Here is a 24,835-nt window from a genome sequence, read left to right on the forward strand (position 1 = left end):
TATACATCACCTTCTAATAAACGACTTAAGAGAAACAGGACTAAAGAAAATATTTAATTTTAGTTTCGTTTTGACCGCTGCCAATCTACTGCTCCATACTCTAGTCTAGAAGGTGGCGGTAATGAGAAGAAGAACACAAAGTAAACTGAGAGAAGAAGAAGAAGAAGAAGAAGAAGCAGAAGCTGGACTCCAGGTTCCATGATGCCCAGCGACCGACGGTTGGTCAGTGCGGTTGCAGGCGGGAGCAGGTTCCTGTCGTTTATTTAGATTTTAACGTTAGAGCTCTTCCTCAGTCGGTTGAAGTGTCTTGTCTGTGGTTATGGACGGACTTCTGGCTCCTCACAATGAGAAAAACAACAGAAAACCCCGGAAACGTTCGGTGAGAAGAAACACGGACTTTGTTAGCGCGATGTTCAACTGTTAGCCTGCTAGCTAAACAGCGGACTTCCTGAAACAACGTCCTGCTAACATTACATTCTGTTCAGCCACACGCTGTAAAGTAAAGGCTTGTATCTCTCCTGAATCTGCAAGCAGGGCTGGTGGTGGTAGTTCACAAAACCAGACGAGCGCGGTGAAGTTAAAAAGTACAACCACCAGCCTTTATTTTACAAACACAAACAAACAATGTAAACACGTTCTTAACGCCAGTTCGGTTGCTAGCATCACCTAGCTACTTTGCTTCTCAGTAGAATAAGCGCAGCTAACAATCGCCGTTGATGGTTTGTTATTTATTGAGGTTTTTAACTGACACATCTGAACAGTGGTGCCACCTTAAAACTGACTGATCACATTCGCTGCTGGGACTCGTGTTGTTGAAGTGACGTTACGTGTTGTGACTGGTGGGCAGGTGTCGGCTTTTTGTTGGCTGCGTCTAAAAGACTCCTCCGTCCAGGTTTGACGTCCCTGCGACATGTGTGTTTGAATCCATCTCGTGATTCTGCCGCTGATACATCGCGTGGTGACAAACACACAATGAACGGTTCATCCTTGTCTTGCAGGACACCTGCGGAATACATGTCCCCGAGGAGTAAAGGTGAGTCAAGTGTTTCTTTAGAAATAACCAATTAGTATGTTTAGTTAAAGTCACCTCATGGTGATGATCAGGCTGCATTTGATATCGAAGTAAGGATAAACCACCGATAGCAAGCTGCACTACAAATACAACATCCATGCTGGTTATTCAACCTGCAGGACTGTTGCCATGTTTGAAACTGTCATACAGAATTATAGTAATAGTAGTTTTGTCCATGTTATTTTTTTCATTGATTGCAAACACTGAATAACTATTTTAATACAATGGCATGTCTTATTTGAGATGTCAAAATATTTAATTTAAATTCTTTTGAATTCTCTGATGTACTTAACTGAACCCTAAACGAACGCAGCACATGTATACACACATGTATGTATATATATATATATATATATATATATATCTCTGCCTGGACCTTTCCAGAAAGATTTGGTTGTATGATAGTGTTGTATGAGTATGTTTCATAGTGGAAGGGAAATCTGTCACCTCCATCCTCACACATTACATCTGTACAGCACCATTAGGAGAATAGAGTCTGTGTCATTCCACAAATAATCCCTTCTCCAAGCAGAAGAAAACACAATGGCCAACTAGCAGTACAGTGTAGCATCTACACTCGTGAACTTTCATATTTAATTCAGATTCCACAGACAAAGGCACCTACTCCAACTCTTTTGCATATTTCCCTAGTGGCAAAACGTAAGGACACAATGTGATTTAGGAATTTGCATATTTAGACTTGACTATCCAATAGGATGCGAACACCTACAGGTAAAATAGAGAGTGACAGCAGTTCTAGCCGTTAATGGATGTGCTGTTGGAATGGGTGACACAGGGTGAAGGAGATGTATTGGGACGCTGTGTGAGACATCTTCAGACTTGGTGTTGACAATTGCTCATGTTACTTTGTTAACGTTGGTATATTGTTCCACCTTCTGTTCTCCTTGATGCATCAAGTCAACATTAAACTCTTCTGCATAATACATCAGCTGCTGCCTGAGTTCTCCTTTCACCAGCTTCCAGAAAACCTCCCATCACATTTTTGAACTGAAACATTCAGTACTAAACAGATTTCATCAATCCGCCATGATATTTGTCTCAGACTTTGCACTGTGACTACTTGAATTTGATATTGTAAAAGGTTTTGGAACATTGTGCGCTAAAATAATGAATGAGCATTTATTTGTATTGAAGGCATTTAGCCCCAAGTAATGCTGGAAGCGTTTCAGCTGCATCAATGTAACAGAAGTAATATCTTTGTGTCAGGCCGAACTACAAAGAAAAGTGTGCGATAGATAAGCCATAGGTGAAGGCATAATAGGCCCTGGAATGACAATCTGTTGCTAATTTTGTCACTTTGTGTCTGTCTTTCAGTGAAGGACCTCACACTTCAGCAACATTCCCTACCCCATGACGCGTCTTTTCACCAGGAGACTCCAATGAAGCCCTCTCACATGCCTAATCAGCTTTCTCACCCACCACCCAAGAGAGTGTTGCCACTTCAGAGCCCTGAGCTGTACCAAAGGGACAGATTGGGTCCACGTCAGCCCTCTTCTCATCACCTGGGACCAATCCATGCATCAGACAGCCCAGCTAATGTTGTAAACCCAACAATTAGGCCCCATCACACGCCAAGGGACCGACTGGGTTCACCACAGCACTCTGCTCAACCCCCAGGGCCCTTCTGCTCATCACATATTGTTCCAGTTAGCCCAACACACGGTGACATGTCAGCAAATAGTTCACAGCCCTCGCCTCCTGGTATCTTTCACCATGCTTCCCCTCAATTTATGAGAGATTTGAGCAATTACACTCTGTCCTTCCACATCAGGAGAGATGAATTATCTGAAGCCAAGGCCAGGTTGTCACATTCAGGGAGCAGAAATGTCAAGAATCAAGAATCAAACAAGGTATTGTTTCTTATATGTGGCCACTAAAACCTGGTTTTGCCAAGTGCCTTATTTGTGACCTGTACATTCATGTGATGCTGCATTGTTTTGTACTCGTTTAGGCTCAATCCAGTGACATGAAGAGTCCCGTACCAGCTGCCCAGCTGCACAGGCGCCCAGTGACCCCATCACTTAACACCAGAACAGCTGAAGAAGTTCTCCCACAGCCCCTCTCAGACTCAGTGCCCCGGAGTCCTGCTTACAGCCACTCAACTCCACATGGCTACCAGCCTTCTCAGAATACCCACTCTTGTGAAAGAAGTAGTTCAAGTCTATCCATCACGGACAGCCCTGCAGCCCCTTGCCAGGTTGAGTGTTTTACATGTTCAGTAGCGTCTGACATCAGTGTCATGTTGGTTTTCTGTTTGGGATGGGTCGTCATTTAGCAATTTCAGAATCAGAAGGGTTGATTGTATTCATTCCATTATCACAGATGCTGCAATGTTGTCTGCTTGGACCAGTTTACTTAATGTCATGTGGATCAAAGAACGTCTTATACAAGCAAGCAGTTAGCATTGATGTAGAGTCTGAAATAGGCTGGTTGGTCGGGCAGTCTGATACAAGTTTAAAGGCAGTTAAAGACTTAAGTCAATATACTGATACTTGTTTAACCGGTCTCTTGAAAACATGCCAGTGTGAACTGTATCAGTGGTTTTTAAATTGTCCGTTGAGCCAGGTGTAACTCTGTCTTCATAGTATTGGATGTGAGGCGTAGGTTTTGTGGCTGTTGAAAACTCACCAAAGGAAACCCTGCTTCTGGGTTCTAAGACTTTGTTTTCTATTTTAGGACCAGCAACATAAAGAAACGCCTTCACATATAAAGTTACATCCAGGTAAATTACTCATCTACTTATTCATACACAAATTCATGCATGTGCATTTTTCTGCTTTGGTAATTGTAGGTCTGTACACATTGCCTTCTACAATTAGTTTTTTTTTTGGAGTGTTCAGATGTAGATTCTTACAGCTCATTTCCCTACTTGTAAGCCCTTCATTTGCTTCTTACTCATATGTTTTATATCTGAATCGTCACATGGCTCATATTATTATAATTCAACTGCTGATAATCCTCTTGATTAATTGTTTTACTTTTGAACAGCCTCAGGTAATTGTCAAAATTGTCTTCAGTTAAATTATTCATAAAAGTGTTGTCTCTTGCTTTTTTTCTGTCTTTAGTAATCAACTGCTCATCATGGAAGAGGTCCAGAGAGCTTGAGGACTGTGACCACAATGCCAAGAAGCTGTGTATTCCGGGTGGAAAATCTGGAGAAGCACACACACCAAAACCCACTGATAACAACTCAGTCAGAACTCCCCCAGTGTCTCCATCAAGGCCGTCTTCCGCCACAGAACTGCCATTTGAAACCACAGATAACCATCAGTTATCAGAGCTGGCATGTGAAGAGCCATCTTGTTTGGAACTGTCGTCGACATTTACAACCACCCAGTCATCCGGTGCATCACTGTCGCTCAAACGACCACCAATCGGGGCAAAGCAGGCTTATATAAGTTTCACTCAGGATTCTATTTTGAAGTTAAAAGAGTTTAGGTCGCCTTCAAATCCCGCTGAAGAGAGTTTTAAAAAAAATGAAGAGGAAAACAATAATACAAATAAATTGGGCTTTTTATTATCCCCTGAGGTCCCCCAAAGGCTCACTCATAGTTTACATAATGTGCACCGCAGCAACTCAGTTTCACCAGTCAAGACAGGGAGAAGCAAGATGCACAGGAGCTCGCCCAAATCCGAATCGAAACCATATTCAGGTTATGGTCGCTCGGTAGAACGAAATAAAATTGCCCGCTCGCGAAGGCCTGTTGTAACCTCTGATGATACAGTTGAGCTCTTTACCCCCGATCCCATGACTTATATAGTCAGTGCTGCTCATAAGAGTGCAAAGCCCAAGAAAGATGGGGGAAAGATTAAATCTCCCACCTCAGAGAAAAATTGTTCATCCAGCTCTGCAGTAAATGGATCCTTGTGCCGCAAGACTCCAGAAAGTAGTTTTACTCATGCAGAGGACACCAAAATCTCTTCTTCAGGAGGTAACCCACAATTCGCCTTTCCCACTGTAGCTTTAGAGCGATTAAAACTTGAAAATATAAGCTCCTCTTGTCCCAAAGACAGGAAACTCAAAAACAGTTTTATCACTTCCTCTGGGAAGAGGCTCAATGAAGAGCCTGTTAAATCTGGTGGGAAATGCACCGTCAAGACTGAAACTACTGCTTCCGAACGAACGTCTATTTCCCATTGTTCTCAGCCTCCACCACTGGAGGGGCAGGAAAGTGAGGGGAATAGTAAGCAGGAAAATGAAGAGGATGCCGTAGATGTGGAACTGGACCTCGGCCTGAGCTTTGCATTAGATTTGGATGTAACCGAGAGTACTCATAGCAGTGAGGAGGGGTCGCTGCTTTCCCTGCAGGAGATGATGAAGCATGCTACCAAGCTTCCAGATACGCCAGAGAAGGGAGCTCTCTCAGAGCCGAGTACACCTGGACACCACAGAAGCAAGTTAAAATCCGTAAGCTCCAAATACATGTCTTTATTGTACATCAACTTATGAAGGTGTGATTATCAGCTCTAATGTCTCTGGTGCTTAAATGTCATCCGTTGTGTTTCCCACTCTGTCCCACAGCAATTACCATCCTCCACTAAGCCAGGTCTCTACAAAAACAATCTTGATCAAATGCTGAAGGAAATAAACACCAATAAAAAGTATATTATTCTGTTGTTTTTACACCCATTACATTTTCAATTTGAAATATAGTTGCTGTGTGGATTTAAATGTCTCCATGTTCTTTTTATCTATCAGAGCTAAAGAAATCGAGGTACAGCTCCTGACTGCATGTCAAGAGGACCTGTTGAGAATAGCTGAATATGAGACCGAAGAGAAACGGGAGGAGGGCATCTCCACTGAACAACAGTGAGACCACATTTTACCTTGTCATCAGGACACAGTCCTCATACAGATAAAACCTGTAATTTGCATTTCATGCTCATTTGTTTTCCAGGGAATTTCTGCAGCGCTACTCATTGACGTCCAGTGCAATCAGGGATGTTCCCCCTGGAGAAACAGTGTTCAACGTGGAGAAATTTGGTCAGATTTTCAACCAGGACACACTGCAGCTCCGACAATGCATGGTCACCGCGCAGGGGACAGCAAAGTACACTCTTCTCTGGTGAGCCATGTGTACATGTGAAGGGTCAGAGCAACATATTCTATCTGGACAACAAAATACTTAATTTGATTCGCGTTCTCATTGTCCCAATGGAGAGATTCTTTATCATTTTAGTGACCCTCGGACCTCGTTGTCTTGTGTCAGCTAAAACTTTGTACAATATTTTTGTCCAAACAAGTCTTAAAAACTAGAGGACATTTTTGGTGATTCCGAGACCTTTCTTTAAGTTTTCAGGCCACTGTCCGTCCCCTATTTCCACATAATTAATGTAAGAACCAACAATTGGCAGAGCACATTAATGCTCTCAATAAGATGAACCCATTTGGATTGACATTTGGACTCGCCTTTTGGCAACCCTCGGCACAAATGATATTTTTTATGTCCACACTGGAAACACGCGTCAACAAACATGTTAGCTCCCTCCAGAACTGTACGGTGGTGAATTTCTTTGGCATATATTTGTTGTATTTACTAAGTAATTAATTATTTGTGTCTTTTTTTTCTCTCGACTAACATTCCCCTCCTTCCTATCAGGTCCAGTCCTGCTCAACTGAGATTGCATGTGATGATTGGATTGTTCCAAGAAGCTTACAACTGTTCCTCGCCCTGTCCAGCTCAGATTACCCATTTCCTGTTCAAGGTGGGCCCCACACACCTGTAGCATTTCATCAGTATTGTCTGAATGTCTGAGCAGTGATAATGATCCTTTGTTCAATGTTGTCAGATGATGTCAGTCCATAGTGAGAGGCTGGTATCCAAAAAGATATTACAGGCCCTCTGTGACATCGCCTGCACTGCTGTTAATCAGATAGGTCAGTGTTCCCATCACCATTATGCTTTTTGTATGTCTTCTCTATAAGTTAATTAGACATGTTAACATTTGTTTTTTTCTATGTGCATAATTCCTCAGTGAAAAATGGAAGCCAGCAGTTTAAACTGTGGGTTCCAAGTTTGGCTGATGTGACGCTGGTCCTAATGAATATGGGAGTTGCTTTTGTGACTCTCTTCCCATTCGAGAATCTGCAACCGCCATTTACAGAAGGAGATTTGCTGTAAGTAGCACTCTTAAGTCATGAAATCGGACTTTTCGAATGTCTTAAATTAAATAAGAAAATATATGGAAACTATTGTCGAATAGTTTCCATATATTTTCACATTGTGTTTTTGCCTGAAATGCCTGCTCCAAATGTGTTTACTTCTGTTTAATTTCATGCAGCCGAATTTCTGTGTGTAAATGTAGGGAGGACATTTCTATCCAATGTGACATTGCTTCCAACGACAAGGAACGAGGAACTGTCCCAGAGCACAACTACAACAACATCTTGAAGGTAAGAAAAAAGTTGAACTATAATGTATGTCAGAGTTTGACAGAGACCCCAAAAATGAACTTTAACTCTGATCATTCACTACTTGTTTTTTCGCCTGTGCTCTTGTCTGCAGTACTTGTCTTTCTGTATGGGCCTGAATCCACGGGCGTACAGCGACGACGAGCTGCTGCTGCTGCTAACTGTGGTGGGAAAGGTCTGCCTCGACACGCAGCTCATCCTCCAGTCCAGTGTGGAGCTGTTTTCTCTACAGTATAAAATTGTCAACAACATCAGGGACTGGGACACCATGGTTAGTGCTTTTGTGCCACTGATTCTTTTGATTTTGCTGAAATTTCAGCAGACTGTGAGAATTAGTCTTAATATTGCCATTGGAGTACAAGAATGTATGTCTGCTACAGTAATGGCCTGCGTTATATTGCTCTTGTCTCTTTTGAATTTATTTAGTTACTGACTTTATATTTATTTAAAATCTCTCAAGTTGCCCAGAATCTGTCAGGCCCTTACTGATCTGACAAAGGACCACCACAACATGTGCCTGCTCGTCCAACTGCTGCCTGACAACACACGTGGAAAGTAAGTCTTTATATACTTCTCCTTCAGATCACCTTGTCTCTTTTACTCATAGGGAGTAGACTTTATTTATAACAGTGCACCATTGAAAGTAAAGATGTGTGTTGTTTATTTGTGAAGGCAGCTGCGTCAACATCTGAGCCTGTCTATGATCTCTAAGCTGTTGGATGGAAAACGCACTTCCAGACCTAAACGAAAAGACTTTCAGGTAACTTCTGACTTGAAATTTGTGCATTACATTTACAGTTCCTTGAAATCACTAATAGACTATTGCAAAGTAATGAATGTCTGGTGTTGTGCGTAGCTCTCCATGCTGAGGCCATACCTTCCCTCTATGCAACCATCCGCCCTTTTCCGAAGAATGCTGAGCGCCTCCATCATTACTCAGAATGAAAAGGTGGACAAGGTCACACTTGACCAACAGGTGAGCACAGGGTTAATGCCTTAAGATTCAAAATTCATGAAATTTGTTTGTCTTGTCTGAATATCTTTTTCTTATGTATAAATGAAGGATCTTATATTCACACAATCCTTTCTCATGCAAATATATTCTGTTTATGAATGTGTTTCAGTCCTACTACCTCTGCTTTAGCCTTCTGACATTGACAAGTGAAGCCTCCAACTTTCAGTTCTTCCCAGCCAATCAGAAGGTATAATCCTTCCATATAATCTTCCATATTCTATCTGATCTCTCATTTGTTGGAAGAGCTGGAGGTTTAAATGTTGACTTTTCTTTTTTTTTCTTTTTTTTCTGTCTATCAGGGGCAGCTCCTCGCTCTGTGCTCTGAACTTGAAACGCATATTAAGAGTGACATCAGAGAGAGCGAGAAATGTCTTTACCGGAGCAAAGTGAGTATGATTTCAAAAGGAACTTAAGAGTATTCCGATGTAGATCCAGATAGACACATTTTCAATGGCTAAATCTATAATAATTTTTAAGTGCTCTGTTTAGTTTCCGACTCCTCAGACTGAGTAAAAACAACAGAATTTGTACAGTAAACTTGGTCAATGTTTGGAGGATCGAGGAGATGCCAGGGTGTGATAGGTTTGGCTCAGTTCGGTTGGCATTGCACAGGACGTATGATAGAGACACAAGCAGTACATTTCTGACAGAGCAGGTAAAAATATAACCTTTTTACTGTCCAAACATTCGAAAATGAATCCTGTGGGCCTGATCTACTAAGACCCCAAGTAAAGAGAGCTAAATGACTTTGTAAATCACAATGCGTTAGCTAAATTAAAGTATTTGCATCTACTCCTCACAATATTTTGCGCACTCGGGTAGAAACGGCCCATATTGTCAATGAATGATCCCAAGCTTTTTGATCCATATAAAAGGTTGATTCCCATATCTGTGATCACTATCTGGTTTCCACTGTACATACAAATTATTTTATGTAAGGGCAGTGATTGTTTAAATGAATCTTTGCTTCCGAGATGTAGTGTGCTACATTATTCTGTCTGACAACCTCTACCTCCCTGTTCTTCCTCAAGGTAAAGGATCTAGTGGCCAGGATCTACACCAAGTGGCAGATGGTGCTTCAGAAGATCAGGCCTCTCCATGTACAGTAACATTATTGTAGTCACATATAAACTTATACTTTATTTCTATCATACAATTGGAATTAGACTATTAAAAGTCTTCCAAAAAAAAAAAAAAGTATGTTCTTATTGGCTATGCTGTATTTGTCCACTAGGGCAAGCTGTATGACTACTGGCAACCTCCGCCTGTGGATACATTGGTCTGTAGACAAGAAGAGCCGAGTGGTGATGGAGAGGGAGTCGTGATTTTGGAGAATAAACAAGTGGAGGAAACCAACCGAGCTGAAGAGAGTGAGGCCGAACTGATCGCTGAGGAGGATGAGGCCATACTGATCGCTGAGGAGGAGCAGAACATGGAACTGGGTGAAACACACGGAGGAGCTGAAGGACTCGAGCGCATGGAGGAAAAAAATGAAACAAAAGATGCATTAGGACCCATTCCTGGGGAGCTGAACCAAGAGGTAGAAGATGAGACTCTGGTTCATACAAGACAAACTTCTGACTATAACCTGGTACCAGCTTGTGATAAAGTCTAGAAGTTATTTTAAAATTGTCGAGGCTTTAATAGCTATTTTCTTAACAATATGCTCAATTTGCACTAGTACCTGTCGTCTGTTCCTCTGTTTAGATTGATTGTTGATAAAAAACGTTTATTGTATATTTTTGAAGTAAATATTTTTAAGAGAACTCCCAATGTTTCATCTGCATTTGGCAAATGCTGCACAATACAATTTTTTTTTTTTTACAATTGATGTATGTTTTTGTTAATTAATTTGTCACAGTGCTGCTGTTTTCAGATATTTAGCTGTATAACTTAATGTGTGTGTGTGGGGGGGGTGAATGCATACAACAACATGTGTTTATTCAGAGAAACCCTGTTTTCCTCCAGCATTGTTCATTTTATACAATTACGTAATGCCTCCAAAACAGTGTATGTATGAGTGTCAATGTGTCTCCCAGTCTGAGTAATTTACTGAAGTTACTCTGTGCTGGAAATCAGCTGGAAACCAAAAATATTTACAGTGCAATGAAAAAACTTTCATGTTTCCGTTGTTACAAAGTCTGTGATGTTCAACACTGGCCTGTTACAGTTATTTGTAGAGTTTTCAAAATCTTCCTGACCACGTAGTCCTTTGACTTAAAAATAGCAGCTAGTGAGGTTCTCAGGTGTTATTGTTTTGTTACCTCCAGTAATTGTCAAAAAGCTGCAGTTGGCCTTATTAGCCGCAGACTGGTCATAATTGTAAAAACAGACATTTTTAATAACATTAATGACCATTTTACTGTAACTATGACCACGACTAACTTCATTTACACTTTGTATAATTGGCAAATTTACTCTGTCATTTATTCTCATACACATTTTGTTGAATTATTTTCATGTTTACTGTGTTGAGTGTGTGTGTGCATGTTGATTTTTTTTTTATTGATTCAAAATATTTTTATATCTTTTTCCAAATGAAGAAAATAAAGTTTATTTACATGTAACAGAATTCTGTCAGAAGTAATTGTTGTATTCATAAATCTCTTAACATAAATACAATGAAATCACTGGTATATTGAAGCATCCACACAAATCCAGAGGGCTCACTCAGTGAGTTCATCCCTCTGCTGAGGCCCAAAATTCCCTTCACGCAGAAACTATTAAATTCTCTAGATCCAGAATTTTATCTGCACCAAATTGCACACACTCTTAAATATCAGTCCTTTTAAATTTGCCCCATTTTAGAATCAAGATCAATCATCTTCCCACAATGTTAAAGACAGTGAGGAAAAAAACTGATGTGCCCCCTGATCCTGATCTGCACCAAACTTTTGTGGGGTCTTCTCCGAGTCATACTGTACCTCTGCTACAAAGAAATGCAGACAAGCTAACTGATTTTGATTAGGGCGAAAAAGCTGTTGCACCAGTTGTGTCCCTAACATTTCAAAAGACAGATTCACCATCTCGACTGTATTCAGAGAATCTTTTCAAATGGAACTCCGCTGTTTGACTCATTACTGTTAAACCAGCTTTGTAACTTAATTTTCACAATTCGATCTTCAAACACATTTCACGCAGTCTTTTTAAAATAAAATTTTTTATTCATTTATCACCCAACAATTTGCAGGCACTTTTCAAAAGCATAACTGAATGCAACACTGTCTCGTCTTCCTGGGGATAACGGTGCATATTTTTCAAATGATAGCAGTCTTATAAAGTATTTCAGTTTACAGTTATTGAACTGAGCAAAATTCAGCCTATCCTGAAAAAAGAGAATATGTGCATATGTCCTGTAAAGCCTATATGATTGTTTGATAGACCTATAGATTGACTTCAAAATGGGTATTACATGCAAATACACAGGTGAAAAGTCTTTATCCTCATATCATCAGCTTTGTTTGAATCATTTTTTATAACATTTTATTAAATATACAAAATAAATAAAATAAAAATAAAATGAATAAAAAAACAACTGCCCCCAGATCCTGCGCAGAAGCCCACTGCGCAGGAAGTACGCACGCGGAGTTTTCATTAAATTTTAATTTGTATTTCTTTTTTGTATTTAATTAATTTATATTTACATAGTGTAAGATATTATACAATGAATAGGTGGATGAAATTCTGCCCATTTTGAGGAACTAAGCACACTAAGAAGATGGAGAAATTATTGTGTGTGTGTTTGTGTCATTCTATGCTGCTTTTGATACACACACAAATATTATCTACTTTACTACATATAATTGAATAGCCTAACTTAAAAGTTACTTTTATATTTTAGATACTGGATGATTTAACATGCTTTAAAGACCTATTGTTAGAGAATAACCCAGTAGTTTCCAACCATGTCTTCTGACGCCTTACAAGGATCAGTCTGTGATGTCCTGAGGCTGCCCCCTGCTGGCTGCTGGGTTCCTCTGCTGCTCTAGCTTGGTTTGTGCAGCTTGTGATTAACTAAAGTTGTCGATAAAAGAAAGTCTCTATTATCCTTCAAGGGCAATTTGATGTACAACCAGCAACCAGTGCACTACAAAAATAAACCAATATATACAATGTAAATATAACACAATATAAAAACCCTATAGACTAAGTAGCAGGGGAAAATTAGCTTTTAATAAATGAATTGAATTTTTTGAATTGAATTAAATAAAAAGAACTGTACTTTTGGAACAGTGTATTGTATATAGGTGCATCATTGGGGGCGGCGGCTCGCACAGAGTTTGCGCTTCCGCCTCAGGTGTGTCCCTGACAGACACGCTGCGGTGATAGACTGCGGTTAGAGTCAAAGATGAATAAAAAAAATATGAAATTATCAGGTGCAAAATTAATATAGCACCGCAAAGTAGAGGAGGAGAAGAAAGAACATAAAATATAGAGGTATGAATCACCCCGATTGTGGACATCATTAATGTTTATTTGTGTCGACATGACATGATATGCTATCAGTACAGCTGATTTTAGAGTCTTTTTATATTTTTTATTATATATTTGTATTGTTTTTTAAAGTTTACAATTTTGTCTGCCTGTGTGTGCATCTGTTTACAGTCCAAAGGTTCTTGGGAATGCACGGCAGTTTGCGTGTGTATGTTGGGGGGCGCCAATTTGAAATCTCGCCTCGGGCGCTGACATTAACATTCCTGGTTAAAGTGGCTGATTTCAAACGGTCCTTCTCGGATCTGATCGACGGTCAAAGGGAGGTTAGTGTGAAGGAGAAACTCACTCAGACGAACAGAGGACTCCTATTCCCTCATCCACCGTCACCCTCCTGTCTTCACCGAGGTCCGCTCTCTCTCTTTCTCTCTTTTTTTTAATCCGCTAGTTGTTGGTTCGTTCCACTCCGCCCCGATCTCCCCGGGTTGCTAGGCGACGGCAGTCAGGTGACTGTCTGCAGACAGAACATGGCTGACCTGTCAGAAGACCAATGAGGGAAAGGCCACATTTAGCATAATCGATCTCGTTTCTTCACGTCGTGTGTGAACCCAGTCGAGCGGCGCGGGCAGCAGTGGATTCAAGGTAAGAAGGAGCGCGCGTGCACTGCGGTGGATTTATGATTCTGCGTTTGCTCTCAGCAGCGGGAGCTCACGTCGGGGTCGGCTAGCTAAGTGGAGCTAGCTGCTAGCCAAACAGTCCCCCGCTCTCTGCTTTCAGACGCAGCTCTGTTCGAATGCTAAAGCTAAAGGGAGGAAACCGCATCCCGGTAACTTTACACGGACTCAACAAGTTGTCCTCCGCTCGTGTGTCAGCTTGTGCGGCCAAAGCCAAAGCTAGCTTGTTGTGTGTGGCAGGGAAACGACGTTAGTTTGGTGGAAGTGAAACCTATCTTGTGCTATTCACTATCTACAAACACACAGAGAGAGAGAGAGAGAGAGAGAGAGAGAGAAGATAGAGAGTCTCCATGAGAGCAGGAAGTCAGAGGATCAGATCTGAATGTATTCTGTCATCAGTTGGTCCAGTGACCTACAATCTGGTTTTGAAGGGAAGCCAGGTTTGTTTGTTTATCACATTTCAACACCAGAGTAATTTAAAGTGCTTTACATGATATATAAAAGGACAACATGAGAGATCACATACACTTTTATTAAGAATGAGACACTAACATACACAGTATTGCAAACTTATTGTACAACAACACATGATATATTCACATAGTGGCAGGGAAGCTCCACAGCGACCTGCTGCTGCTGTTTGCTCTCTCCAGAAACACTGAGGTGACTGATCCTGCCTGGTTTATTTATTGGAACAGAGGGCAGTAGTTCTCACAGATTGTTCTTTGGTTGGAGGCTAATACGTCTCTTATTTGGCCTCAGTCATGTCCCACATTCTATGGAGAAATGCCACCGTCCTTTCCCGGATTAATTTCAGTTTCTGGAGCCGCTCCATCACAACGTTTTATGGTTTGGCCCTTTGGCAATAACGTTGTGATTTCATATTGCAGAAGACGGCTTGTTATGTCCACGTAATGTTTACTAAATGTTCTCCAATTCATTCAGTACAATTCAGTCTCCGCAGCTAAAGCAGAGAGTGGTAAAACGTTTAAAGATTATAACAGATATGTGGGCAACATCAGAAGAAGAAGTTTAAAAGCCCTTTCAAGTCGTTCATGCCATTCATGACACCATGTGATTTGATTGCAGATGAGCGGGTTGCCTCAGGGAATGGCAAATGGCCCAAGCCGGAGTGAACACTTCGGGGAAGATGCTCAGATTTGGGAGAGACCCTGGACTCTCGAAGAAATGCGACAGAGCAGTGCCAGTTGGTCTTTAGCAGCTGACTCAGGGGTAAGTCTGAACATCGTCCCCAGCTTTGATGGAAGCCAAGTTAAATTGATTGTCTCTCGCATGGTCAGAGAAATGCCGCAGGATCTGTATTTTTAGAAAACAGAGTAGCTGAGGGGGTTGTGAAATTGTGTCCTGCTCTGGTGTGATGAAAGTAACTGTGAAAATGATACTGTCTCAATAGCAGTTTTTTTTTTTCTTCACAGCTCTTCCTGTTTCTTCAAGACTTTTCCCAGAGAATGCTGTCAAAGACCCATGAGATTGAAAAGCAGCTGGACAGTCTGATCCGGGACACCAAGGCCACAGACAGCTGCCTGAACTCTGTCTTTAATGACTTCCTTATGCTCTCCAACACGCAGTTTATAGAAAATGTAATGTATTTAATTTAAATAAGTTATTGGAACAGAAAATAGGGGCGATCAAAAAAATCCAACATCTCTCTTGTTTGTGTCCTGTTGCAGAGAGTTTATGATGAAGAGGTGGAGGACAGTGGACCGAAGCCTGATGCTTTGGAGAAACAGCCTGAACAGGTACACAGAATTCATTCTACCTGCTCTTAATATTTACCGGCATAAAAACAGAGACAGCTATTACTGAATATTGCATTTAGGTATTTAATTATTACCAGGAAACCATGTTGTCACAGTACCCCCCCAGCCTTGCATTGTCCTGTGACTGTCATTTATCTTTCCCCCCCAGGAGAAGACTCGAGAGCAGAAAGAGGCAGAGTTGATCCCTAAGATGCAGGAAGCTGTGAATTATGGTCTTAAAGTCCTGGAGTCAGCCTTCGAGCATCTGGACATTAAAGCAGGAAACTCTGACTCCGAGGACGAGGAGGCCACTGACAGAGTGGAGGCCATCCTTGAGCCCAAGGTGTGCTCCCGAGCTTAAAGTAGCACAGATTACTGCAGAAATACACGTGGTAATGCATCTTTCCATTAGTGTACTTCAAATCCTTTGTCTGTTTTTTTGTTTTTAGGATCTTTATGTGGACAGGCCTCTTCCATACCTGATTGGTTCCCAGGCTTTCATGGAACAAGAAGACGTTGGACTTGGTGACCTCTCAAGTGATGGTAATATACTTTTTGCAGCCTCCTCGCTGTACCGCACCGTCAGCACTCACACAACATAGTGTTAATTTGTAAATGTGTGTGTGTGTGTGTGTGTGTGATTCTTCCAGAAATGTCAGTTGACAGTGACAGAGACAGTGTGATCGAAAGTGAAGATGGCAAAGAAGCAGTTGTAAGACCATGTTTCTTATTCTTTCACAATATACGATTTTGATATCTGCATCTTAATCAAGAAAATGTCAAACTTATTAGTTTTTTATTAATTTGTTTTACAGCATTCAGATGAGGACTTCGATCAGGATGAAGTTGAAGTTCACAATAATATTAAGAAGGTAAGCCTGATACCAGCACACCAATGAAAACATCTAAACTGAAAAAGATTCTAAGTTTAGTTTCTCCTCACAAACTCTGCTAGAAATCGTCCATGTTGAGTTACGACGATGATGATGATGATGAGGAGGAGGAGGAAGAGGACGAGGACTCTGACATATTTGGAGACTCGGATAAGGAGGAGGATGATGATGATGATGCCACAAAGGTATTTATTGAGATATATTCTTCTAAGGGGTGTATTTTTCATTTAGGCCTGAAAACATCCAGATATGTCGCTGGGAAACAAATATACTGTGGTTGTTTTTATCCCATTCAGAACACAGGCCCATCTTCCTTTGCTGATGAGCTGGCAGCTCGAATCAAAGGTGAACCAGTCAAAAAACCGGAGGGAGATCGTGCATGTAAGTCCCCATCATCATTAAACAACTCGTGGTTTATCATGTTATTTCACTGTGGTTTTTCATTTGTTGTTCCTCCCACTCCTCATATATAGTTTAAGTAAAAGTCGAACCACAGATTTTTACGTTTGGGATTTACACTGAAAGCATTTCAGGTCTGTGTGTCATCACTGCATGTGCATGTTTATGGATATTTTCTTTCCACCATGTCATGGAAGCACTGGCATCTAAGAAGAAAAGTAAAGTCAGAAAAGAAGCCAAGCCTTCAAAGCCACAGGGTAGGACTTTCATTCATCATCAGTGCTATTCACACTTCTTGTTCAACTTTGCATCCGTTATCTCCACAATGTGCCGGTTTTTCTTAGCGTGCTGCTCAATACTGTTTATGTGCATTTCAACAGCAGCTGAAGACGACAGTGATGACATGTTCAAACCACCGAAGATGGATTACGATGATGACGAGGACGACGATGACGAGTTCTCTCCATTTGGAGCAAAAAGTGGCCTCTTCAGTGGAGGGAGAGGCCTGTTTGACGATGAGGATGATGTAAGTTAAACAAAATTACTTTCAGTGCTTCCTCTGATTAAGTCTTAATTCAACACCACATAAACTCTATAGACTGCAGCTAGATTTGAATTGATGTTGTGTTATGTTCTGCCATGCAGGGTGATCTTTTCTCTGAGGCACCAAAACCTTTTGTGCCTGAAGAGACAAAGGTGATGAATGAAAGCACAAAAAACAAAGCTCAAACTGCAGGTAAGACAGCATTACAGATAACATGTGTACAGGCACACAGAAAAAAGTGGACTAGCAGATTGTCACCTTTCTTTTCTTTACTCTCTAAGAATCTGCCAAACCTGGAAAGAAGATTCCAGCAGGGGCCATTCCAATATTCCCAGGTAGCAGCAGCAGTAGTCTCTTGTGTGTCAGCTAATGTCACTTTTTAACATTAGCTGTGTCGTCCTGAAACAAATCAAATGATTCCCTCTCAACAGATAACAGCCTGTTCAGTTCAGCGAAGGACTCTGATTCTGTGGAGAGCAAGGTGAACGGAACTCCAGCTCCTAAGACCAGTGCTCCGTCCAAAGCAGTTCCTGCAGGAGCTGGTGTTGGTGGAGGAGGGCTGTTTGATGATGAGGAGGATGACTTTTTCAATGGTAAAAGTTTGTAAGAATGACCTCAATCTGGCTACAATTCAGGTGAGATCCTCACCCTTATTATTTCATGTTTTTCCTTTTTTAGCTGGAAAGGAGAAACCCAAACCCAAGACGGCTATTGACCTTTTCAATGAAGATGACGAGGATGTTGACATATTCGGTAATAAGCACAGTGCACCAGTTCCAGCTCCGAGCAAGAAGGAGGCTGTCGTAGAGCAGGCGAAACCTCCTGAGAAGAAGGTAAAGATCAACATTATAACTTTTAATTTGGTTTATTTACAGTGTTCTGTGGCTTATTGAAGATTCCCTACATTCATAATCCATTGTTATGTTTAGATGCCAGCTGGGGCCGTCTCCATGTTTGGTCCTGGGACTAAAAGCTTGATCAGCGAGGGCCTGAAAAAGCGGCAGCAATCGACCAGCGAGGAGTCTGAGAAGTCCGAGGTCTGAATGGATCATTGCTTAACAATGTGCTCCTCACAAAATCCAATTTGGTTTGTCTTTTGACCAAACAGGACCCCACTTGGGTTCAGTAATTGACAGTGTGTGCAGGCTATCTAGCTTAAGGTTGTGCTCTACACAGCTGGCCCCCGTATTAACATAGTTACACAAGTTTTAGTGTAACTGTGTTTATCTTTTGGTTTTTGAGGTTGAGCTTGTTCAAACAGTAACTCACAAGATCATTTATCAAGCGTGGATGCCGATAAACAACCTAGTCGCAGTCAGTTCATGATGATGTTGGCTCATAGTCAAGTGCAGCATGAGAAAAGCCTGATTTATTTTTGAGTACACTGCTAAACTTTATTCCTGTTGACACTTGCTCCACACCAGCATTAAAACTGTTAATTAGATCTAAGGAAGATGTTTATTTTAAATTAAATTTTAATGAAATCTTCTTTTTCTTTTTTTTTCAGAATGGGCCCACACCGGATGTTGGGAAAACTGCTGTCAAGCCTTCTCCGATCCCCAAGACCAGAGGTCTCTTCTCTGATGATGAGGAAGATACACAAGTAAGGCTCCTTAACTTTACTGGGAGAAAATCTATAACTGACAATCCAGAATTTATTTACACTATAAATGTGTTTGTCTTCTGCAGGTCTTTCCAGCCATTCCTAGAAGTCAATCTAAACCTGAACCTACAAGTCAGAGCAAAACCAACAAGACCACTTTGTCTTTTTTTGATGACGAGGAGGAAGAGGTAACAAAAACGTATCAACATTTCAAACACAAAGCTGAATTAGGTTTGACTTTTTTTCTGCAAGTACATTACTAAAATCCGGTTCTTCATCTTGCAGGATCTGTTTGCATCTGCAACTAAATCTAAACCAAAACCGAATCAAGCTAAAGCCCCCCCACTGCAGCCCACTAATACTGTGTCCAGCTCCCTCTTCAGCGATGATGAGGTATGACATTAAGAAAATATTTTTTCTCTGATTCTTGAATTTCATTGGTAAAACATGATGGATGATTTATTTGGATAACAGGACCAATGGATCAGTTCCAAAAGTAATGCTACAAAGCCCGAGTCCAACACAGCAGGGTTAAAGCCCAGTGCCAGCGCCCCCTCCAGTCTCCCCGGTGCCAAAACATCTCAGAAGGGCAGCCTCTTTGACCACGATGAGGAAGATGATCTGTTTGCTCCAACAAAAGAGTCAAGGTATTTACAGTATTAATGATTTTGTTCATTCTGATGGAAAAACACATGTTTCTTTCTTATCAATGCTCCTGTTCTCTCTTTTCATATAGTCAGAAAAAGCCTCACAGAGTTGCACTCTTGTTTGAAGATGAGGTCGATATTAATGAAGAAGATAAAGGATCCTTCTTTCACAATAAACCTACTGTCAACTCAAATACTGCAACACCAGCTGCTGCTAAAGTGAGTGCACAATTTTATGTTTACTAGTTCACATTTGTCATGGAAAACCATCATGGTTTGAAGATTGCATAGAGAAGTGATTTGATCTTTTTTTAATAGACAGAAAAGTACAACATTTTGACTTCTAATTCATTCTTTACATTGATTATTTCGCATTATCTCCCACACTGAGGTTCAGTTCTTTTTAATACTTCTATTCATTTTTCAGACACCTGAGGTCCCCTCTCAGTCATCCTCCCAATCACAGAAATCAGAGGAGGTCCCATTTTCCCGGACGGTGGCAGAGGTCAAATCTCCACAGCCAGAGAAGCCAGACGCAAACACTCCTGAGCCACTCCCATCATCAGCAGCAGTGTTGGTGAATAGTGAAGTTAAAAAGAAGCCCGCTGGAGCCGTCAGTCTCTTTGGAGGCATTAACGTCCTCGACAACAAGAAGACAAAGAACCTGTTAGATGAAGATGAAGGTGATGACGACTTCCTCTCTAAAGCCAGCCTGCCACCACTCGTTAAGAAGGAGGACAAGGAGGAAGAGAAAGTCATGACAAAAACTTTTAGTCTGTTTGAAGACGAGACTGAAGATGAATCCAGTTGGAGCGATCCCATTTTCACTAAACCTACAGGCGGAAACACACAGAAGGTTTGTATTAACCGTGAACTTGAGAACAGTATGTAGAGTTGAATAGTTTCTCCTATAGTCAAGATATTAAAATACGTGTCACATTTGTACAGCCCCCAGAAGAGCGACCACAGACAAAGAGCACGGGTGTGTTCCAGGACGAGGAGCTGCTGTTCAGTCAGACGCAGCAGAAGGACAACGACCCAGATGTTGACCTCTTTGCCAGCTCAGGGAAAGCTGCGGTCAGTATAACAGATGGTCACATCTGTTTGTTTCTTTTCTCTTTACACGTTACATGTTTAACTCAACATCATCACTTGTTAGTAAGAATATGGGACTGTATTTATCTTTTAGAGCTCCAAGTCCAGTTCAGGGAAGCCAGCAGCAGAAGGTCTGTTTGCAGACGAGGATGAGGATGACCTCTTCAGCTCCACCAAGCCAAAAGCTCCTCCTCCGGTAGCAATTTGATTATTTTTGGTTGTTAGAATTGGATGGAATCTTGCTTCCCAGCGCCATATATAAACATCCTCTTTGTCTTGTTTTTTCCTCTACATTTTTATTTACTGAAGATTGCAGAGAAACCCGGTAAACCTGCTGATAGAGCTCCACTGGCAAGCCCAGAATCTGTGTTAGAGATTCAGGTAAGTCTGCTGTCACCACATAATGTTTTCAGAAGTGCTTTATTTTGACGCCATGAACAAACTTGCCTATGTGGTTGTGTGGATTTGATAAAAAAATATTTTGCTTTGGTAAACACATCTTCATCATAATTTACTACCATTTAAAACATGGTTATGTTTGATGATTAACCCAAACAATGCCTTTTATTGGACTGAATTTTGATCCTGCTGTAATGTGACTACACAGAAACCTGCTCCAAGCCCTGTAAAACCTAAAGATTCTTCATCAAGGATTGGGAAACTTCAAGTAATTTTTTTATTTCATTGAATCAATAGTCTTCCTTCTCTAACATTTCACTCTGATTCCTCCTGAGGACAGACTTTCCTAATCCCTCATTCAATTTCTCTTATAAGGTTTCTTTTCACGTTCCACTTCAAAACCTTTGGCTATAACTCCACAGCATGGCTATCAAAATTAAGATAATTCTCTATTGAGATTTTGCTTCACAGGAAGAACTTCCTAGCTCTTTCTTTCAGTTTCACTAGATGTTACTCTTGCATCTTGGTCTTGCCTCATTTCTCTGCGTAGTTCTGTTTTCGACATTTTTCTCTGAATGATCTGCTCCGTAGATCCACACTGAGAATCTTTATGAACAGAGATTAGCTGAAAGTAGTTTTGAGAGATAGAAATGTATAAATATAAGTAGGGATGCACCGATTTATCGGCCGAACATCGGTAGCGGCCGATATTCGCCTCGTTAACTGATATCGGCTTATCGGTAATAAACTTGACTTTCACCGATATCATTGGCCGATGTTCATATTTGTGGTAAAACCGCTGGGCACGTGCCGCGGCTGGGGGAGCAGGTACGCGGTCAGCGGCGGCCACTCTGGACGCGTGTCGGGCCCTTCTCGCGGATTACTCAGCTAAGGCGACCGCTGGGGGAACCCTCTGTTCGCGCGGGGGGGGGCGGCGTCTGTTTAAGTACTTTATTCTCATGTGCATCGGCTCTATTCATCCGTCTCATGCACAGGTAACAAGTGAATTGACAACATACGTCATACACACAGAAGCCGTAACACATCTAATAAACGGGCAATACTGCTACCGTAAATCAATGAGAAGAGCGTTCTCTATAATGATACTTTAACAGGGCTGTTTTAGACAGGGTAAAAAGGTGCTGTTTTAAATTATCATTATGTGGTATTTTGACCAAAATATGTTACAGTCATTTCATTAAGGTCCCAAGGAACCATTTCAACTTGCGGTAAAATGGGCATAATATGTCTCTGTTAAATAAAGTTTAGTTAAATCAAAGATTGTTTCATAAATCTGATTCAATTTGTGCTCATTAAAAGATAAGAGTGATGAAGGGCTGAACATTTTTTAAATAGTGCTTTTAAATAATGATTTAATTATTTTCTGGCACAAAAGGGTGAATGAATAACAACAAAAAGAAAATAAACAAGTATCGGTATCGGCTATCGGCCAGATTGTTATTTTAAATATCGGTATCGGCCAAGAATTTCCATATCGGTGCATCCCTAAATATAAGATATCTTGATTAGAAAATCAATTTAATCAGTGTTTCACACTCAGGATCCATGGTGTCTTTTTCGTCTTGATAAATATTTATACTGGTGCATCTGTGCATTTTTCATTCAGGCAAATCTGAAGATCAACCCTGTTGCATTGCTTCCTGGTGCTGCCCCTATTAAGCCAGGGACCATAAATATTCTCCCTGGCATGGGCCCCAGCTCCTCCTCTGGGGTGTCCAGCTCCAGCCTGAGTCCCAGTCCTGCCATGACTCCTGTAGGACCCCGGAGGGACAGTGAGGAAGGAGTGAGCTTTGACACCCCGATCCAGGTTTCAATGCTGCAAAGCGCACATAAGGTAGACCTTCGATTCCTTGTGTATAATATCTGTTATCTTGGATTCTTTCTGTGGAATTCATCTCCTGCAAATCTTTCATCACGCAGAGTCGTGCCAAAGGTGCGGTTCATCGCAGACCCCAGTCCAGAACGGCGAGACAGCAAGCTGCCCAGAGATCTGTGGGGGATGAAGAGGAGACAAAGAGTGTAGATGTTCCTGCACCAAACCCCCGTCCATCTGGCTCAGCCTTACCAGACAAATCCAGCCAGAAGCGAGCCAGTCCGACACTACCTGACTCATCTGCACTTCCAGCCTTGCCCACCTCCTCATCGTCTCAACCTTCACTCCCTGAAATCTCCCCAAGACCCTCTGTACTCACATTGCCAGTATCAACAGACACTGGAAAGAAAGACTCTGGTAAGAGCAGCCTCAGCACCAAGGTGTTGCCGTTGTCTGACGTGGATGACCTTTTTGGCTCCGACAATCTGTTTGAGGCCCCTTCGGTTACTAACACACCCTCCACCAGAGAAACCACCAAGATGATACAACCTCAGGCCAGTAGTGGGGTGGAACAGAAGAAGGAGAACGACAAAAGCACATTCCCATCCCTTTTTGATGGAAATACAGATGACCTTTTTCAAAAAGTCAAACCTAGGTCGACTACTAAGAAAGCCAAGGCGTCGTCCTTCTTAGAAGATGACGTTGACGATGACATCTTTGGAGCGAGCAACAGCTCCACTCCCTCGTCCACCAGTAGTAAAGAAATCAAGAGCAGCAGTAGTTTTTCAAAGCAGGACATCTTCCAGGTACCTTTGTTTTACATCGTTAGTAATACGATCAAGTTTTATCTGCGCCATCATAATTTGTTCTGTTACGTTTCCTAATTGGCTGATTTTTTCTTCTTCTTTTTTGTCCTCAGGATGAAGTAGCCACTGTGCCTAAAGTTGACAAGAAGCACAAAGAGAATCCACTTGATGCCAGCTTGTTCGACGACGACATAGACATTTTTGCTGACCTTATAGACACTTACAAACCAAAACAGAAATCCAAGACAAAGGGAGAGGCCAAGTCGATATTTGATGATAAAATGGGTAAGAAACAATAAAATGCATGCAGGCATTTGTATATTTTAATGCACACTTTTCATACTGTGTATGCTCTGGTCTCCTTTTTTTAAGCCTGGCGTATTTAACCAACTATTGTCTCTCTGTTCTTAAAGATGACATTTTCTCGCCAAGCACAATAAAACCAGTGACAAAGGCTCCCAATAAATCAAAGAAGACGTCCCCATCACAGGAGACCAGTGCAGCAGCAGATTCCAGCGACATATTTGATGATCCACTTAATGCTCTCGGTGGGAACTGAACTGTTGTCTCTGAGTAGCCCGATTTGTACACTTGTGGAATGTGGATACATCTTTTTGTCATTTGGATCGCTTACAGATTGGAACATCAATATACTTTTCATAGAGTATTTATTCATATAAATCCATATAAATACTGTGGCTCATCTTTTTGGCAGACAAATGAAAAAAGATTCCAGTCATCTTCTGGCAGCATTTAGAAAAATCCTTGTGGAATCAGATCATGTTATGTAAGAGTTATTATATACTGTTAATCTTTATTTTACATGATAGCACTTTATAAGCATACTGTATGCTTAGCCTCAAAGCCTGCAGAAATTAACAGTAAATTGTATTGTTTTGTTTAAATTGTTAAGTAAATTGTTTTGTTTTGGTTGTTTATCCTTTGGCTCCGCCTTGTTCAGATTCCATGTCTTTGGGTTTGTGCCATATCATGGTTATGAGAAATCAATGTGTTTACTTACTGTCTTAGGCATTTTGACAATGTTTTTATTAATAAGAAATTCATCAGTTTCTTAACTATGGCTGTGATGAAAAAGGAAATTCATTTTTAATAACTAAAAAGGAAACATATTTTATGCTTTTTTGTTTTAAATGTGTGTGATTATTTCTGATTCTGACTTGTTTTCATGTGCACTCTGTCTGTCTAGACTCAGATATTGATCAGTGTTTG

The 24,835-nt window shown here is 41.1% G+C and overlaps 2 protein-coding genes across 4 annotated transcripts; both read left to right on the forward strand.

Annotated features, from left to right (window-relative positions):
• The first annotated feature begins 168 nt into the window (after positions 1–168).
• Positions 169–11,092, forward strand: slf2 (SMC5-SMC6 complex localization factor 2). The gene is made up of 22 exons (XM_053436535.1): positions 169–379; positions 999–1,033; positions 2,408–2,762; positions 2,865–2,943; positions 3,045–3,290; positions 3,770–3,815; positions 4,159–5,501; positions 5,616–5,695; positions 5,793–5,903; positions 5,992–6,159; positions 6,694–6,799; positions 6,884–6,971; positions 7,070–7,211; positions 7,400–7,487; positions 7,600–7,776; positions 7,966–8,060; positions 8,178–8,265; positions 8,362–8,481; positions 8,630–8,707; positions 8,820–8,906; positions 9,552–9,620; positions 9,755–11,092. Exons 1-22 carry the CDS (start codon positions 345–347, stop codon positions 10,133–10,135), a joined length of 4,017 nt encoding a protein of 1,338 aa, XP_053292510.1. The 5' UTR covers positions 169–344; the 3' UTR covers positions 10,136–11,092.
• Positions 11,093–13,371: 2,279 nt separating this feature from the next.
• washc2c (WASH complex subunit 2C) lies at positions 13,372–24,745 on the forward strand. Of its 3 annotated transcripts, none has more exons than XM_053436538.1 (31): positions 13,372–13,593; positions 14,715–14,858; positions 15,062–15,226; positions 15,317–15,385; positions 15,555–15,728; positions 15,835–15,928; positions 16,036–16,097; positions 16,201–16,257; positions 16,341–16,463; positions 16,575–16,659; positions 16,875–16,934; positions 17,061–17,203; positions 17,323–17,413; positions 17,503–17,556; positions 17,653–17,814; positions 17,900–18,054; positions 18,151–18,258; positions 18,729–18,824; positions 18,911–19,012; positions 19,110–19,217; positions 19,299–19,471; positions 19,561–19,690; positions 19,899–20,327; positions 20,420–20,548; positions 20,661–20,762; positions 20,876–20,947; positions 21,174–21,233; positions 22,593–22,820; positions 22,907–23,605; positions 23,719–23,890; positions 24,019–24,745. In XM_053436538.1, exons 2-31 carry the CDS (start codon positions 14,715–14,717, stop codon positions 24,162–24,164), a joined length of 4,392 nt encoding a protein of 1,463 aa, XP_053292513.1. In that variant the 5' UTR covers positions 13,372–13,593; the 3' UTR covers positions 24,165–24,745. The 3 variants fall into 3 exon arrangements, with proteins under 3 accessions (XP_053292513.1, XP_053292512.1, XP_053292514.1); XM_053436537.1 differs by having other exon boundaries at positions 13,377–13,593; positions 17,058–17,203; XM_053436539.1 differs by lacking the exon at positions 21,174–21,233 and having other exon boundaries at positions 13,377–13,593; positions 17,058–17,203.
• Positions 24,746–24,835: the final 90 nt, after the last annotated feature.

The sequence above is a fragment of the Pleuronectes platessa genome, chromosome 12 (genome assembly GCF_947347685.1).
Source record: "Pleuronectes platessa chromosome 12, fPlePla1.1, whole genome shotgun sequence".
Taxonomy (NCBI): Eukaryota; Metazoa; Chordata; class Actinopteri; order Pleuronectiformes; family Pleuronectidae; genus Pleuronectes; species Pleuronectes platessa.

What these genes read in the sequence shown, in the direction of transcription:
- washc2c (XM_053436537.1), top strand. Translation starts at nt 14,715, where the DNA reads ATGAGCGGGTTGCCTCAGGGAATGGCAAATGGCCCAAGCCGGAGTGAA. An exon ending in TGGAGAAACAGCCTGAACAG is followed by an intron (nt 15,386 to 15,554) that starts GTACACAGAATT and finishes TTTCCCCCCCAG; the next exon opens with GAGAAGACTCGAGAGCAGAA. An exon ending in TGCTGCAAAGCGCACATAAG is followed by an intron (nt 22,821 to 22,906) that starts GTAGACCTTCGA and finishes TTCATCACGCAG; the next exon opens with AGTCGTGCCAAAGGTGCGGT.
- slf2 (XM_053436535.1), top strand. Translation starts at nt 345, where the DNA reads ATGAGAAAAACAACAGAAAACCCCGGAAACGTTCG. An exon ending in CATGTCCCCGAGGAGTAAAG is followed by an intron (nt 1,034 to 2,407) that starts GTGAGTCAAGTG and finishes TCTGTCTTTCAG; the next exon opens with TGAAGGACCTCACACTTCAG. An exon ending in AGCCCAACACACGGTGACAT is followed by an intron (nt 2,763 to 2,864) that starts GTCAGCAAATAG and finishes CTTCCACATCAG; the next exon opens with GAGAGATGAATTATCTGAAG.